The sequence below is a fragment of the Salvelinus alpinus genome, chromosome 38 (assembly GCF_045679555.1).
Source record: "Salvelinus alpinus chromosome 38, SLU_Salpinus.1, whole genome shotgun sequence".
In the NCBI taxonomy this organism is placed as follows: domain Eukaryota; kingdom Metazoa; phylum Chordata; class Actinopteri; order Salmoniformes; family Salmonidae; genus Salvelinus; species Salvelinus alpinus.
Genome location: NC_092123.1, coordinates 2,610,635 through 2,627,505, shown reverse-complemented (window position 1 = coordinate 2,627,505; position 16,871 = coordinate 2,610,635). Strand labels below are relative to the sequence as shown.

Below are 16,871 nucleotides of genomic sequence, written 5' to 3'. Positions count from 1 at the left end.
CTGCCATTTCCCTCAGCAACCCCTTCTAGTCCGTCATCTCAGCCAGAACTCCTTTTTCTATACAGACACAGAGAGAGAGAGAGAGATCACCTATAGCTGCTGTATGACGTGCTTCACTGGATTTTAATAGGCATGGTTGTGCCTGAGTACACCTCGAGGTGACACAAAACAACAAGTCGCGATGTCACTTCCTAATCTTCAGCTCCATATAATAAACTGATGTCATCGCCATGGTTTCCCCTGACAAGTGTCTGACCGGCCTCACCGTTTTTACTGTGCACGCTGTCATATCAGCATTAATATCCTGGATGGGTGGCATTGAATTCATTAGTGAGACACCCTTGAAATAGTTATTTATTTTTCCTGCAGGATTGTCTCTGAGGCTGGCAGATTTCCTGAAGCACGTACCTTATTAATGATGTCAGTCTGTCAAGGGGAGCGTAAGGGGAAGTAATTCCCCAGGCTGGACGGGAAGGCTGACGGGGAAGCTGGCGTTGAAGCTGTGGCAGGGCCAATGGGAACATATGGAGGACAAGATCTGGCTAACAGGGAGCCCTGGGAAATGGCCTCCTGTCTGTGGCTTATCTGACCCCCATTCCTCTTCAGAACAGGAGATGCTGTGGCATGATAGTGGAGAAAAGCAGAAAACATTTGATCTATTTTAATGGGAATGGGTGATGAAATACATTAGTATACTGCTGAATGACCATATATGTACAGTTGAAGTCGGAAGTTCACATACACCTTAGCCAAATACATTTCATTTAAGTTTTTCACAATTCCTGACATTTAATCCTAGTAAAAATGTCCTGTCTTAGGTCAGTTAGGATCACCACTTTATTTTAAGAATGTGAAATGTCAGAATAATAGTAGAGAGAATTATTTATTTCAGCTTTTATTTCTTTCATCACATTCCCAGTGGGTCAGAAGTTTACATACACTCAATTAGTATTTGGTAGCATTGCCTTTAAATTGTTTAACTTGGGTCAAACGTTTCTGGTAGACTTCCACAAGCTTCCCACAATAAGTTGGCTGAATTTTGGCCCATTCCTCCTGACAGAGCTGGTGTAACTGAGTCAGGTTTGTAGGCGTCCTTGCTCGCTTTTTCAGTTCTGCCCACACATTTTCTATAGGATTGAGGTCAGGGCTTTGTGATGGCCACTCCAATACCTTGACTTTGTTGTCCTTAAGCCATTTGCCACAACTTTGGAAGTATGCTTGGGGTCATTGTCCATTTGGAAGACCAATTTGCGACCAAGCTTTAACTTCCTGACTGATGTCTTGAGATGTTGCTTCAATATATCCACATAATTTTCCAGCCTCATGATGCCATCTATTTTGTGAAGTGCACCAGTCCCTCCTGCAGCAAAGCACCCCCACAACATGATGCTGCCACCCCCGTGCTTCACGGTTGGGATGGTGTTCTTCGGCTTGCAAGCCTCCCCCTTTTTCCTCCAAACATAACGATGGTCATTATGGCCGAACAGTTCTATTTTTGTTTCATCAGACCAGAGGACATTTCTCTAAAAAGTACGATCTTTGTCCCCATGTGCAGTTGCAAACCGTAGTCTGGCTTTTTTATGACGTTTTTTGAGCAGTGGCTTCTTCCTTGCTGAGCGGCCTTTCAGGTTATGTCGATATAGGACTCATTTTACTGTGGATGTAGATAGTTTTGTACCTGTTTCCTCCAGCATCTTCACAAGGTCCTTTGCTGTTGTTCTGGGATTGATTCTGGGATTGATTTGCACTTTTCGCACCAAAGTACGTTCATCTCTAGGAGACAGAACGCGTCTCCTTCCTGAGCGGTATGACAGCTGCGTGGTCCCATGGTGTTTATACTTGCGTACTATTGTTTGTACAGATTAATGTGGTACCTTCAGGCGTTTGGAGATTGCTCACAAGAATGAACCAGACTTGTGGAGGTCTACAATTTTTTTCTGAGGTCTTGGCTAATTTTCTCATGATGTCAAGCAAAGAGGCACCAAGTTTGAAGGTAGGCCTTGTAATACATCCACAGGTACACCTCCGATTGACTCAAATTATGCCAATTAGCCTATCAGAAGCTTCTAAAGCCATGACATCATTTTCTGGAATTTTCCAAGCTGTTTAAAGGCACTGTCAACCGTATGTATGTAAACTTCAGACACACTGGAATTGTGATACAGTGAATTATAAGTGAAATAATCTTTCTGTAAACAATTGTTGGAAAAATGACTTGTGTCATGCACAAAGTAGATGTCCTAACCGACTATAGTTTGTTAACAAGGAATTTGTGGAGTGGCTGAAAAACGAGTTTTAATGACTCCAACCTAAGTGTATGTAAACTTCCGACTTCAACTGTATATATACACAGTAGAGATATGACATGTTTTGTATAGAAATATGTCATATAATTGCTGCCTATATTATGTGATGTAAATGCTCACTCCGCTGATAAAGATGTTCTACATCCTGCCCTGTTTGTTGACATCTGACCTCAGAGCTGAATAGCCACAGAGGGGCTCGAGTCTGCCCGGTAACATGACTGCGGGCCCTATCCAATGAAATCAATTAGAATACACCACTTGCTTGCTGTGATACAATGTGCAACTGGATTCTTGTAAACAGTGAAATAAACTCACTGTGCCAACATGTTTGTAGTGGAGCATTATTATTTACAGGAGATTTAACTCCAAAATCCCCTTGTGGATTAGATTGAATGGAACCCTCGTCTCGAGATTAGCACACAGTCCTCTCTATACCGTCAATCCCCACTTCACAGACACACATGCTGTTCAAGCATCAGTTCTATTGCCGCTAACGACGCTCTTAAACATCTCTGGAGCAACACACAACGCAACTATTTATCATTATTAAATAACAGGAGACGTCAACAGAAATGGTAACACGATCCAGTGGGATGCTGGGAGCTCGTTCCTGAGGGGAGGAGTGGTTTGAGCTTTACAGTCTCAGAATGGAGCGTTCAGCTACATGGTGTTTACTACTGTACTGCTGTTGACAAAGCTTGAAGTGTGATGGACTTAGTCCCACATTCAGTCAATCGAGGAACCCAGACCACAGGTTAACTCTGTTCACGCTGTTTTGGGACCTGTAACCTCGACACACCGCACAAGCGGTGTGGACATGCCCTTCAAATACATTGTATCTTTGTGTGTGTGTGTGTCCCAGATTTGTCTCAGGTGCGTTTCTCTGATTGTGGCAGTGTGTTTTGGAGCATTGTCTGTTGTGTCCTTGTGTTGTTGTTTGCTTGTTGTCACTCTTCCCCAGGTCCCGCTGGGAATCTGTAGATGAAATACCACAGGGAACACATTTGATTTGCAAATAGTTCTTGGAAAACAACACATAGGTGTGTTTGTTCCAGACAGTGCTGATTTGCAAGAAAACTAGGCGTGCTTATTCTACTGGTTTCTACATTTGACAAAAAAACACTTTAGGAAACACAAGATTATATGCCTCAAGGATATACCACTAACAACAAGACATGTTTTGCATTATAATATTGCGTTTTGTCTAGCACGGTAGTTGTGTAACCTACAATTCTGTTGAAGGGTGGAGCCTTAAGCTGCTACACACACCAGGAGTTTGCCAATTAAAATTCAGTGGAGTGTTTTGTTTGCTGTAACTTCCCAGTCGTTGCCTGTTTTGCACATTCCAGTCAAGGTCGTCAGTGTTTGCGCTGTAAGTTCAGAGGTTTGTTTGCCATCCAGTCAACAGACACAGACATCCTCGCTACCAACTATAATGTTCCACTGGTGTCCAGGGGTTCAATGACACCTAACACTCACTGGGTAGATCATTTTTCAGATATGGGCATGTGTGTGTGTGTGTGTATACCAGCCTGTGTGTGTGTGCCGATTGAGCTATGACCTGTACCTCAATCACCACCCCCTTCTGCGAAAGCACAGGTGTTTCCTCTGATAATATACTCACCTGCCCCTCTTGTCTCTCTCCCCTCCCTCCCTCCCTCCCTCCCTCCCTCCCTCCCTCCCTCCCTCCCTCTCTTTCCCTAACCAGGAAGTGAGAGCTGTACAGTCCAGCCCATCCAGAAGAGCCCCAGCCAGTAGCTACCAGCTGGACCAGAAGAGGGACCCATCACCTGGTGAGAAGATGGCCTCAACTCATGAGCCCAGCCTCTGTAAGTAGTTCATTACTGTAGTATTACACACTGCCCTACCTCCTCCTCCTCCTCCAGGACTTTTATTCCATCAGAAATCAGGTTTCACAACTTTCAAAGAATTTCTTCAAATCCACATAGCAGCTACAGAATGTGATACTGGTTATGTGTACTTGAGAGAGAAATCCGAAGACGAGCTTGTGTGTTGAGAATGTACTGTATTGTCCTGTGTGGGATCAAATCAACTCTGGGAATTGAGTATCATCCGAGGCAGAAAATGAACAACCCTAGATACACAAACAGTGTTTCCATTACTGTGATAGGAGAAGTTGCTGAGTGGCTGCATTGTGGCTTTTCTCTTTTCCACTGCAACTGATAACACTGGCTGTACAGAGTAGTCGTGGGGAAGGTGCAGTATTCTCCATCTGAAAAACTGCAGTATTTCTCATTTAAAAAGGTTCACAGATATATGTTTCTTTATGGAAAACCATCCACAAATAATTTCACTGTTTCACTCCATTTAAATTATTTACACGTGTGAAGGCAGAAGACATGACTTGAGAGAGATAGTGCTTGAGTGTGTGACATTGGGGTCATGTTGAGGTGCTTCTGTGAGTGAGTGTGTGTGTGTGTGTGAGAGACAGAAAGGCTCAGTGGATTGATGGACATGTTGACAGCTCACTGTGTGTTTCACTCACATACTTACTGACACGCACACACACAGACACAGACACACACTCACAAGCACACACGACATTAATCCTAGTTGTTGTGGTGGTTTCAGTAACAACCTATATACAGCAGTTCAATCTCCAGAATGTTTTTTTTCTCTTCTCAAATGTTACGTCGGCCATGTGAAATGGTTAACCAGTCCTAAATCACTGTGGTGGCTAAAGCTGGAAGACACTGTGGCCTTTGCAGACTGGTGTTGGTGTAACTGATGAGGGTTTGTAAGAGCTGACCGATCGACAGTGTCATGTCAGTGACAGCATCATGTGATTTACAGCTCACAGTGAGTGACAGAGGAGGTAAAGGTGCTGTTTTCCCAAAGCCACCGTGTTAAATAAAGACCTGTGAACGACACACTGCGCTTTGTGCTTTAAACAAGCACCGACCTCACCTCCGAAGCAGCATGCTTTTGTCTTTTAAATAGACAACCTTGGTTACAATATCTCCCTTTTGTATATCCCACTGGCATCTGGGTCTGGTTTATATAGCCCACACCTGTGGGTCCAAACAACACTATATTTTTTATATGGAATGTAATATTCACAGTTGTAGTGGTATTATTTTATAATATCAGGGGATACGCTCCGTTGGGAAAAGCACCACTGATTTTGTTAAACAAGGCAAATTTGTTTTGGGATTTTACCCAACGAAGGTTATTGGAGGAGATTTTAGCCTCAGGATACCTGCTTGAATTGGAAATCGAAGCTCCAGTCACTCAGATTGACACCTATTGATCCACATTATTTCTCTTAGGGCTTCTCTAAATGGCAAAAGTTCACTTCCTCCCATTATCTTCCATTAAGCACAATACTCAAACAGAATCAGAGGGCTACGGTGCTTTGAGGGACAAGAGTCTCTACCTAGACAGGCAGCACATAAAATAAACTGTGATTATCACTGACCTGAAAATAAGCCTTGCCAGTGAATTTGCATACACATCTACTGTGCCTAAGCAAAAGAAGTTTCCAGGATGTGTGAAATGCGTTCATTATTAACCCTTTGAAGGCCTGCAGGCGTCAGCTAGCTGATAAAGCGCCAGGGGATGCTGCCTATGACATCAGATATTCCGGGCGAGTTTGTTTACACTCCACGAACAGGAAATCCATGTGCAATTTCAGAGGGATTATCAGCATGGCACAGGTTCCTACAGCAGAGATAACCAGGCTTTCCTTTAGTCAATGCACTGCTATGTCTGACTCTGGGGGTACTTACACACCAGAGGAGGCTGGTGGGAGGAGATATAGGAGGAAGGGCTCATTGTAATGGCTGGAATGGAATTTATGGAATGGAGTCAATCATGTGGTTTCCATATGTTTGATACTGTTCTATTCATTCCTTTCCAGCCAATACAATGAGCCCTTCCTCCTATAGCTCCTCCCAATAGCCTCCTATAGTATGCACTGTGTTTCCTCTGCAGGGCCAGGAAACAACAATCTATTTGAATTTAGTGAACTATACAATACCTGGTGGCTTTCTGAACAGAATCAGGAGTACCCTGGGTAAAATGTCAAGATACGTCAGGGTCTGCACATTGATGCCTTGAGTGAGCTAATGCTAATCAGTCTTTGATAAAAGGCCTGAATGAGAGAAGTTAGCATGATGAAGCTACTCTCACAAGGTCAATGGCTCTTGTTGGGCAAAGTTTACTCCCCTCTTTCATGCTGAGCTCTTTTCTCTTTCTGCAGGTTAGTGAGAAAGTTACAGAGGGTCAAAGACCATTCCCCCAAGACATGCTAACCTCTTCTCTATTACCAATAACAGGGAGGATAGCCTGTCCTGGGGGTATGATCTTTGACACTCTGTAACTTTCTCACTCATCATTATTCACAATTCATTTAGGATTATCCGTAATCATTGTGGCATCCACATTACTGTAGTAGTGTTTAGAAACCTATTATATTCAATTTACAATAAAAGGGACTTCAAAATGAAACAATACATTATTTACCATGCATTTCTATTGGACACAAAATCAGACTCAGAGTCATTGCTACGAATATGGGACCAAATACTACACTTTTGACTTCTTTATTTATAAGAATCTTCAGGGGTGTCAATAATTTTGACTCCTACCTTAAAACTTCTTCAGGATTGGTGCGTCCCCCATGGGACCGTTGAGCTAACGTAGGCTAATGTGATTAGCATGAGGTTGTAAGTAACAAGAACATTTCCCAGGTCATAGACATATCTCATTTTGGCAGAAAGATTCAATTCTTGTTAATCTAACTGCACTGTCCAATTTACAGTAGCTATCACAGTGAAATAATACCACGTTATTGTTTGAGAGTGCACAGTTTTGAACTTGAAAAGTTATTAATAAACAAATTAGGCACATTTGGGCAGTCTCGATACAACATTTTGAACAGAAATGCATTGGTTCATTGGATCAGTCTAAAACTATGCACATACACTGCTGCCATCTAGTGGCCAAAATCTAAATTGCACGTGGGCTGGAATAATACATTATGACCTTTTGTTTTTTTCTTTGCATTATCTTTTACCAGATCTAATCTGTTATAGTATCCTATATTCCTTTCACATTTCCACAAACTTCAAAGTGTTTCCTTTCAAATGGTATCAAGAATATGCATATCCTTGCTTCAGGGCCTGAGCTACAGGCAGTTAGATTTGGGTATGTCATTTTAGGCGAAAATTGAAAAAAAAAGGGGCAGATCCTTAAGAGGTAAAAAATAAAATGAATTTCTTGTTAAACAAAATCTCTTTCTCTGAACAATTTTTTGGAGCATATAACATAGCTCAGTATTTGAATTATTTATTTTATACACTTATTATTGCTCATCTTTAACAAGGGTATCAATAATTTTGGACCCCACTGTATGTAAACACTGGGTTGGTGCTGGAGATGATGAATATGAGGTTGAAAAGTTATTGAATGATACTTCTTGTATGTTACGTAAAGGGCCAAGTTTTCATTCACCAAATATTGTATTTAATTTATGTGTGTAATTTATGTGTGTTAAGATAGAATTCTTAATTGAAACAATAACAAAACACAATCCCCGCCCCTGTTTAGCTAAAAAGCTAAGTAATGGGGCTGGAGAAATTTAACCACTCTCAAATTTATGATATCAAATGTATAGTTTTAACCATGTTTTGAATCTCTATAGTGTTTGTTTCAATTCACGCTGTTTTAAAAACATTGGAGTAAAGCAAGCTATTTGGGGTTCTGATGGGGTACGACAGTTGAACTAAACTCATTAAGCATTTATAAGATATTCTTCAAGAATCAATGGGAATCAATAAGTCCAAAAATGGATTTAGCAACTAAGGATTCTAGCTTTAAGGCATGCATTTATGTAACAGTTCCTGGAAATGTTTTCAAGGATTCCCAGAACACAAGTGGCTTTAATAATAAGAATAATAGTAATAATAATCGATGCATTTTATGTAGCGCTTTTCATTACAAAGATCATTTCAAACACGCTGTGAAAACAAACAAAACTAATGTAGAGATCTGGCAGCTCTTGGACGATGTTCTTCCATCTTCAGATGATAAGGTGCAGTTCAGAAAGGCAGTTCAGAAAGGCAGTTCAGAAAGGCAGTTCAGAAAGGCAGTTCAGAATGGCAGTTCAGAAAGGCAGTTCAGAAAGGCAGTTCAGAAAGGCTGGGCAGTAACTTAAGGGGAGGGAGCCTCGATGGCACAAAGAGGGAGCAACCTCACTCAGTTACTTAGACAGGCCCGGTACCACAAACACACACACACACTGAGATCTGAGATATATTTGTATATAGTGTGTTGTAAATGCCATGATCATGGCTGATGCATCAGGGCGAGCTATGACAGGCGGCTCTGTTGTGGTCTCAGAGGGGACTCCTGCCCATCTGGTATCCCTGTCCCCCATCTGGGCCCGGGCAGCCAAGGGAGATCCCTGAACCTCAGGTGTCTGCCCTCTACTCAGTCCCCTTCACTTTCTAATTTTCATTTTTGGCATGTAAAAATTCCTGCTGTCTGTGGCTCTTAATAAAAGGGAGCCTAGGGTGGATTCACGCATTTCATCATCAAAGATATTAAAATAACGTCATCATGGTGAATCATCGTTGTCAATATTTCTGGATTTGGGGACGTGCATGAGATTATCTGGGTCGGTCCTCTCATTGGGTTGATTACCCCCCCCATCCCTTCGTCTTTTCCCCTCCTCTCTGAGGAACGAGGGATGCGGGTCCGGTTTCGAGGTCTCAGTGAAGAACGTCTGTTCCGTTAGGTCCGTGTGACTTAAGGTAAAAGGCATGTAGGGTACCTCATCTAAAAAAAGCCCCCCTACCCCTCCTGAGCTCCGTCTTTTAGGAATGGGGCATCTAAAATAAAATCAGCTGTCACTGTCCACTAGGCCCCACAGAGCTGAGCTGATCGCAACACTGCTGGAGCCGGTCTCCAACCCTGATTAAATCACCTCCCAGGGTTTTGTTAAGTTTCCTCTGGTAACGGCTGGGCGAAAAGACCCTGCTGCTGGTTCTCAGGGGATTTCAAGGCCCTTCAACATTATCTGAGGGATTGTATTGTCCGAGGTACACGGTCGTGCTAAAGGCATAGAGAGCACTACAGTAAGTAAGCCAGTCTTTACAACCTTCATAGCCTTTCAGTGTGTTACAATACTCTGCATGTAAAGGTGAACTGACATTCATTGACACATGATTGATTTGAGTGAGACACATAAAGACACTTCGAGAGATATGTAGAGAGAGAGAGAGAGATACTATATGTACTGGATGAATGAGAGGCTGAATGGTAAATTGACTATGTTGACAGTAGATTGCCTTTTCAGCTTTATACAGCTTTTGCTTGTGTGTACTGTACGACTAGGTTGTTTTACCATGTAAAACAGGACTGGAATTACAGCGAGAGTCTTCTAAACGTGTTCCAGAAGTATAGAGTTGTCAGATGATGCTGATTGGGCCGGTGACCGAGGGGTCGATGGTTCGAATCCCCGCTCTATCTAGGTGAGGGATCTGTCGATGTGCCCTTAAGCAAGGCACTTGGCCCTAGTTGCTCCTGTAAGATGCTCTGGATAAGAGCGTCTGCTAAATGAATAAAATGTAAAATTGTGACAGGAAGCATGATTCCACGAGGATGTGGGATTGTTAAGTATGCATGAAGTCAGCTTGTTTTTCCCGATCTGATATGACTTAGTTATTTCGCCTGGAATGCTCTCCGACTGTCCGACTGTGAGCGTACTCAGGAGAAACATCGTGACCAAGTACTTGAGGCCGATCCAGTGGTCTCTTTGATCCATTTGACAGCTTAATAATTGTGCGTCGTCTCTGTGCCTGTGGAACAGCCAGTTGAACTGGAGTCACAGAACAGTGAGCTTTGGCTCAGGATCTCAGCTGCTTCTCTGGGTCTGTGGTTCCATGAGGCTAGCTAGCTAGTAGTGTAGCCCACCTCTGATCACATAACCACAGGCAGAGCAGCAGCAGTGACCGTGGGGGGGGGGGGGGGGGGCTGGCTCAGCTCAATATAGCCACTGAGCCATGCATACCAGATGCAAGGCCTCCCCCACACATACTGTCTCCCCATAGACTTTTCCTGACGCCCACCCGCCACCTCCAACCATCCACCAGCCGCCTCAACCTCCCGCTCCTATCCCTAGAGCCAGATGAAGGCACCTCTGCCTCGCAAATCAGAGAGATTAAGAGTTATCACTCCTCAGGAAGAGAATAAGAGCCGCCCATCCCTTCCATGTGGAGTTTCTGCAAACACACTGCTGACTAATCATACAGTAGGTGGCCTTCCATGGAAGGGAAGTTAATATAGGAAAATAAAATCTGTGAAAGCACCTCTGCTTTTAAGATAGCGATGTCAAAACGCAAACAGATGGTAATCTGCTAGAAGATTATGGCATCTTACCCAGTAAGTCATTTGTAAACGTTATAATCATTGAAATCGGTTGATATCGCTAATTAAACAGAGGAACGCGCCAGTGATGTAGAGGAAAAAGCTTTTTGGCTTCTGGAAAAATTTTGCTCTTTTGAGATGTCCTTGTGTTTGACCTCTCTCTCTTTCTCTTTCCCCTTCATCCCTCTTTCTCTTACTGGGAAACATGACTGCAGACAGGGCCGTAAAAAAAGGAGGATTTATTTTGCGACTCTCATGGAGCCTGGTTTAGTTACCTCACTTTCCCGCTATGGCGAGCTTTGCATTCATTCACCACCATACCTCCGCCCGCAGGCTGAACATACCAAGGGACTGTTGTCAATGTTTTTATGGCATCAGAACGCTTGTATGTCTGTCTGTCTTACTGACAGCCCAGGGCCCAGTTTCCTGATAGCGATGTAATTTAGGGTTAGGATTGTTTAAAATATGCATCTTTCCTACAACGTCCGAAGATATAACACACGTTTCCCAAAACACCAGGCAGAGAGAACGGTCACTAAGTGTGTTGTTGGCGCATGTGTCAATACTGATGGGATCAATAGAAAGGGAGCGCTGCTCTTGGATCAGCTTTCTCCATTCAAATCTTTCCTTAACATTATAATTATTCCACAATACTGACAACGGATCAGCTTCTAGAGAGATATTACCACCTACGGCTACAAATATTGAGGTGGCTTATTCTAATTACCGGCGATCTGCTGTGGATAAAGTGACGCAGGAACGCCAACAAGCCTCTAACAACGCACTTTGCTGTTTTACGAGTGGTCCGAGGCAGGCGTTAGATTACAAACGTTTTCAAGTGCAACGTTAATAATGGTTTTGGGAAACAGCTCGGAGATTTAATGATGCTCCTGCGAAGGTTCTAACGAGGAATTTAGCCTTAAGATGCCTTTGGGAAACCGGGACCAGAACCATGACGTGTGGTACGCACTTATCCCCAGTGATAAATGAGGACATTATCCCTCGTTCGCTGTGTTAAACGAGTGTCAGGTTTCAGGTGATCTCAGGTGCAGAGTATCTGACCCGTATTTATAGTCAAGAGCGGGTAAAACCCACATTTATTTTTGGACGTTGCTGTGCTGGTCAGTAATCCTCTACCTATCTCTCTCGGCAGCGCAGGGTGATTGGTTAACACTAACACGCCCGCCATAGCAGGAGGATCAAAAAATGGTGGTTTCATCACATGGTAGCCAATCCATGTGCTCTGCTCCTGTGAGAAATCCTGTTTGTTTATGAGACAAATATATACTTTGGCCCTGTTTTAATAGACTTGAAGTAGGGAGCATGTTTGACTTGTGTCATCCAGTCGGATAACCAGTCAATTCCAGGAATAGGACATCAAACCGGCAGATCGTAACACATGTATTCATAGGACTTTTCTAAAAGTGGTGTGACAGGCATTAGGACGACTAGCTCTTATCCATAGGGGTATATGCGTACGGTATGTACCAAGCAAAGAATAGCTTTAATCGCTAATAGTTGTAGCCGAGCTACCATTGGAATAGTTCCTTAAAAGATACCAGTGTTCTATCCGTGCTTCTGTTTGGCTAAGATCCCCCCCCCAGTATGTGAAACAGCAGAGAAAATCCACAACATAGAAATGTCAACGTGTACTACATAACACAATGACCATTTCCATCCGTTTCCAATGCATTATAACCCAGGCAGAATCAACATGCTAAAAGCCTTGAGGTCCAGTATGGGTGTTAGGGAGTCATCTCACTGGCTTAACGATGCTTTATAGCGTAGCGGAGTCAACCATAAATCAATACTTGACTCTAATTGGACGTCTACAGGGATGTACTGTACTAACCGCTAATCAGTGTGCGCGTCAATTTGTGTGTGCGTGCGTGTGATGTTAGAGCAGTCCTGGTTGATTGATGAGTTTGACTCGATTCAGTTTCATGACAACCCCCTTTGTGAATCCCCATTGTCTTGTCTATGGCTATGTATAGAGGGGTCCTGTAAGGAACATGTGACAGGGCCTGGTTCTGGAACAAGCCAGACGGAGGTGTGTAGCTAACTTGGATGGCAGAAGAGATGAGTGGAGGCTGCTGAGGGGAGGACGGCTCATAATAATGGCTGGAATGGTATAAACTACATGGAAACCGCGTGTTTGTGTTTGATACTATTCCACTGACTCCATTCTAGCCATTATTATGAGCCGTCCTCCCTACAGCAGCCTACACTGGTGGAGATTGTCACTGTTGTCGCTCTGCCGCTCGCAGTTACATCATGGCCCCGTCCTTACAGATAATAGGATGTAGCTAGCAGAGCTGTTTTCCAATACGTCCTGGTAAAATGTCGTCCATGATTATTTCAACAAGTATCTCTTGAAAGTATCTATTCTGTTTGTACATGTTTTATTTTATTTTACCATTAGTCTATTGGCACCACAAAATGGTGGACATCAATGGGCTGAAACGCTGAAAGGTTGACTCATAACTGATCTCTTACGTAAACCATGGATTTACTGTAAATCAAGGATGAGAACGAATGCAGACATCCGTGTGACAAACCCCACTTTCAAGTCAGGATTCGGCTCTTTATGTGCATAAACTGCATTCTCATGTCCTGGAGAGTAAACTGTTGCGTTTTGCAGCTGCGGGTGGAACCAGGTCAGGACGTCCTGAGGAAAGGGAAGGGGTGGTGAGTCAGAGGAAAGGAGAAGGAGGAGCGCCCACCAGCGAGGAGCCGGAGTCCGGGTCACTAAAGGAACGCATGGCCATGTATCAGGCTGCCGTGTCCAAGAAGGAGGCCAGCAGCTCATCCGCCACGGTAAGGGGATACTTCCACAAGGACGTAAAGAGAGATGGAGGGAAAGACACTCCAAGGATAATAACTAGACAGGCTGCTAAGCAGGCAGGACAGGCAGACAGATACTATACCTTCAAACACACACATTGAAATGTGTGTGGTATAATTGGCAGTGCATCCCATTTTAATGCATAGTATTAACAGAACATTTTCACATATCTCCAAATATGACGCATTCTCAAAACTATTCTACACAGACATCCATGACCACACAAACATGCTGTGTAAAAAACACAACAAAAAAGAGCTTACATGCCTGGCTCATCAGAGTAAAGAAACACCTCTCCGAAAGCAGCTCACACCTCATACCCAGGTCACTGTTATCTGATTGGAACTGAAAGGAAGTCAGGAATACATTTTCATATTCCTAAGCCTTTTTATATTGAGAATCCTCATAATTAGAAATAATTCCTCTTTTGTCATGAAGAAACCCAACGTTGAATATTACTGGACACTACAAAGATCTTCCAGCAACCACATATTCCAGGAACCTCTGTCCACACAGTAATATGTAACATTCTGAAGACAAGTAGTGGGATATCAACATTCACCATGCATCATTTACTTTTACATTCAGTACTGAATAATGTACACCAATGTAGATTTGCTCTGAGGCCATCAGTGTCATTTGCCAGTGCCACTGCGGTGACCTCCGTTGATCCCAGTGTCACAGCCCATGGGGAGACTGCTGACAGCTGACGGTGGGAGGCTGGGCTGTAGGGTTACTGCACACTTTGAGGGGTAACAGACAGAATCTGGACCAGAATTATCCATCAATACATTTACAGCCACTGTCTGCATACGCCGCTAAAACATTGCTTGATACTGTTATACTGTGTTGTACTAGTTAGTTTGATTTGACTTGATGTCACAGATGTTTGGGATTTCCAATCGTGTGGGGAGACTGGGGACATCCTTCTCTTGCAAACGTCATGAGGTCCAAGTCATAACTCCCTACTGTATTTAGGGTTGGAAGTAGTCCAGTCCTGTGGAATATGCTGCTCACTTATGCCCCCTTCAGGAAGTCCTGGGAACTATCACTTCTGCATTAACTACCACTGTACCCCTGAAGATACTTTAATGAGAACTGTTTGCATGGAGATGACTCGAACTAATGATGCCTATGTCTTCTCTTAATAGGTTATGGAGGAGTCTGAAGCCTGTTCTCTGCCAGGGGGTTTGGCCAGCGTGAAGAAACAGTTTGAGAGCCAGGAGTACGCCTCCTCCTCCCAGTCCCAGACCAGCGTTAAGCAGGTCCACTTAGAAAAGAGATCCGTACAGGTACTGGCAACTAAACAGGCAAAGCATAAGCCATACATAGAAATGTATTCTTATTTATTTATATTGCACTACCATAGTAAAGCATACTGAACCATACAAATTCCTAGTAAAACAAGGCAGAAAGCCCATATACAGGTCACAGCCACACAGGGATAGAGGTGTCTGATGACTCAGCATGCTGTAGTGATCTCACTGGATCTCATAGAAGTCGACTCAATTTTGCCCAGTCATGCATTCTCTCTCATCCTGCCGAGCTTTAAAAACAGGCTGGATTCAGAGAGTGGGCCCGGACTTGTGTAAATACTTAATGATGCATGGGGCTGTGGTCAGATGTGGAGCAGTGGGTTTTGTTGAGTTGTTGTTACTGTGCGTCAAGAGCCTTTTTACGTGTCTCTGCAGCTCAGGTAATGCAGCTCAGGTAATGGGTCCACATGCTGTGTGGCAAGTTGTACAGCAACAACATACAGTGGGGGAAAAAAGTATTTAGTCAGCCACCAATTGTGCAAGTTCTCCCACTTAAAAAGATGAGAGAGGCCTGTCATTTTCATCATAGGTACACTTCAACTATGACAGACAAAATGAGAGAAAAAAATCCAGAAAATCACATTGTAGGATTTTTAATGAATTTATTTGCAAATTATGGTGGAAAATAAGTATTTGGTCAATAACAAAAGTTTATCTCAATACTTTGTTATATATCCTTTGTTGGCAATGACAGAGGTCAAACCTTTTCTGTAAGTCTTCACAAGGTTTTCACACACTGTTGCTGATATTTTGGCCCATTCCTCCATGCAGATCTCCTCTAGAGCAGTGATGTTTTGGGGCTGTTGCTGGGCAACACGGACTTTCAACTCCCTCCAAAGATTTTCTATGGGGTTGAGATCTGGAGACTGGCTAGGCCACTCCAGGACCTTGAAATGCTTCTTACAAAGCCACTCCTTCGTTGCCCGGGCGGTGTGTTTGGGATCATTGTCATGCTGAAAGACCCAGCCACGTTTCATCTTCAATGCCCTTGCTGATGGAAGGAGGTTTTCACTCAAAATCTCACGATACATGGCCCCATTCATTCTTTCCTTTACACGGATCAGTCGTCCTGGTCCCTTTGCAGAAAAACAGCCCCAAAGCATGATGTTTCCACCCCCATGCTTCACAGTAGGTATGGTGTTCTTTGGATGCAACTCAGCATTCTTTGTCCTCCAAACACGACGAGTTGAGTTTTTACCAAAAAGTTCTATTTTGGTTTCATCTGACCATATGACATTCTCCCAATCTTCTTCTGGATCATCCAAATGCTCTCTAGCAAACTTCAGACGGGCCTGGACATGTACTGGCTTAAGCAGGGGGACACGTCTGGCACTGCAGGATTTGAGTCCCTGGCGGCGTAGTGTGTTACTGATGGTAGTTACAGGTCTGTGAGAGCCAGAAATCTTGCTTGTTTGTAGGTGACCAAATACTTATTTTCCACCATAATTTGCAAATAAATTCATTAAAAATCATTTTCTGGATTTTTTTCTATCATTTTGTCTGTCATAGTTGAAGTGTACCTATGATGAAAATGACAGGCCTCTCTCATCTTTTTAAGTGGGAGAACTTGCACAATTGGTGGCTGACTAAATACTTTTTTGCCCCACTGTATGTTATACCAGACCTAGGTGGTCTCCGGGAGCCAGTACTATTCTGGCATGTATGCTTCTATGCTCTACATGCCAGGGAAAGAAAGTCCAATTTCAGGTATTCAATTTCGAAAACCTATTTGAGGTGCATTTGGTGTATTTTCAATTTACTTCAGAGATTTTCCACCTCTCTCTATTTGTCACTCACTCTCTCCTTAAGTTACTGTCTACTTTTCTCACGGAGAGAGCTCTGCAATTGATATAAAATAATGTATTATTTGTAGCAGATTAATTTTCCAGTAAGCTTTGCTCTCTAAACATTCATATTTTCCCCTCCTGCTGCTAAATATGGTCTGCTGTCATGGAGAACACAATATTGCTGTGTGTTTGTGACTGCTAGCTACAATGTGTGTGTGTTAAAGTG

At 43.3% G+C, this 16,871-nt stretch overlaps 1 protein-coding gene across 4 annotated transcripts in view; it reads left to right on the top strand.

Moving 5' to 3' along the window:
- The window catches only part of LOC139566168 (xin actin-binding repeat-containing protein 2-like), a 58,690-nt gene that overhangs the window by 20,514 nt on the left and 21,305 nt on the right, over nucleotides 1-16,871 (top strand). For 3 of the 4 annotated variants that reach the window (XM_071387145.1, XM_071387147.1, XM_071387146.1), the window contains 3 exons: nucleotides 4,015-4,135; nucleotides 13,339-13,514; nucleotides 14,694-14,834. In XM_071387145.1, coding sequence (XP_071243246.1) covers nucleotides 4,015-4,135; nucleotides 13,339-13,514; nucleotides 14,694-14,834 — 438 coding nt within the window. Of the gene's footprint in view, nucleotides 1-4,014; nucleotides 4,136-6,314; nucleotides 9,407-13,338; nucleotides 13,515-14,693; nucleotides 14,835-16,871 lie in introns of those variants that run through there. The other variant, XM_071387148.1, reaches the window with a different exon arrangement.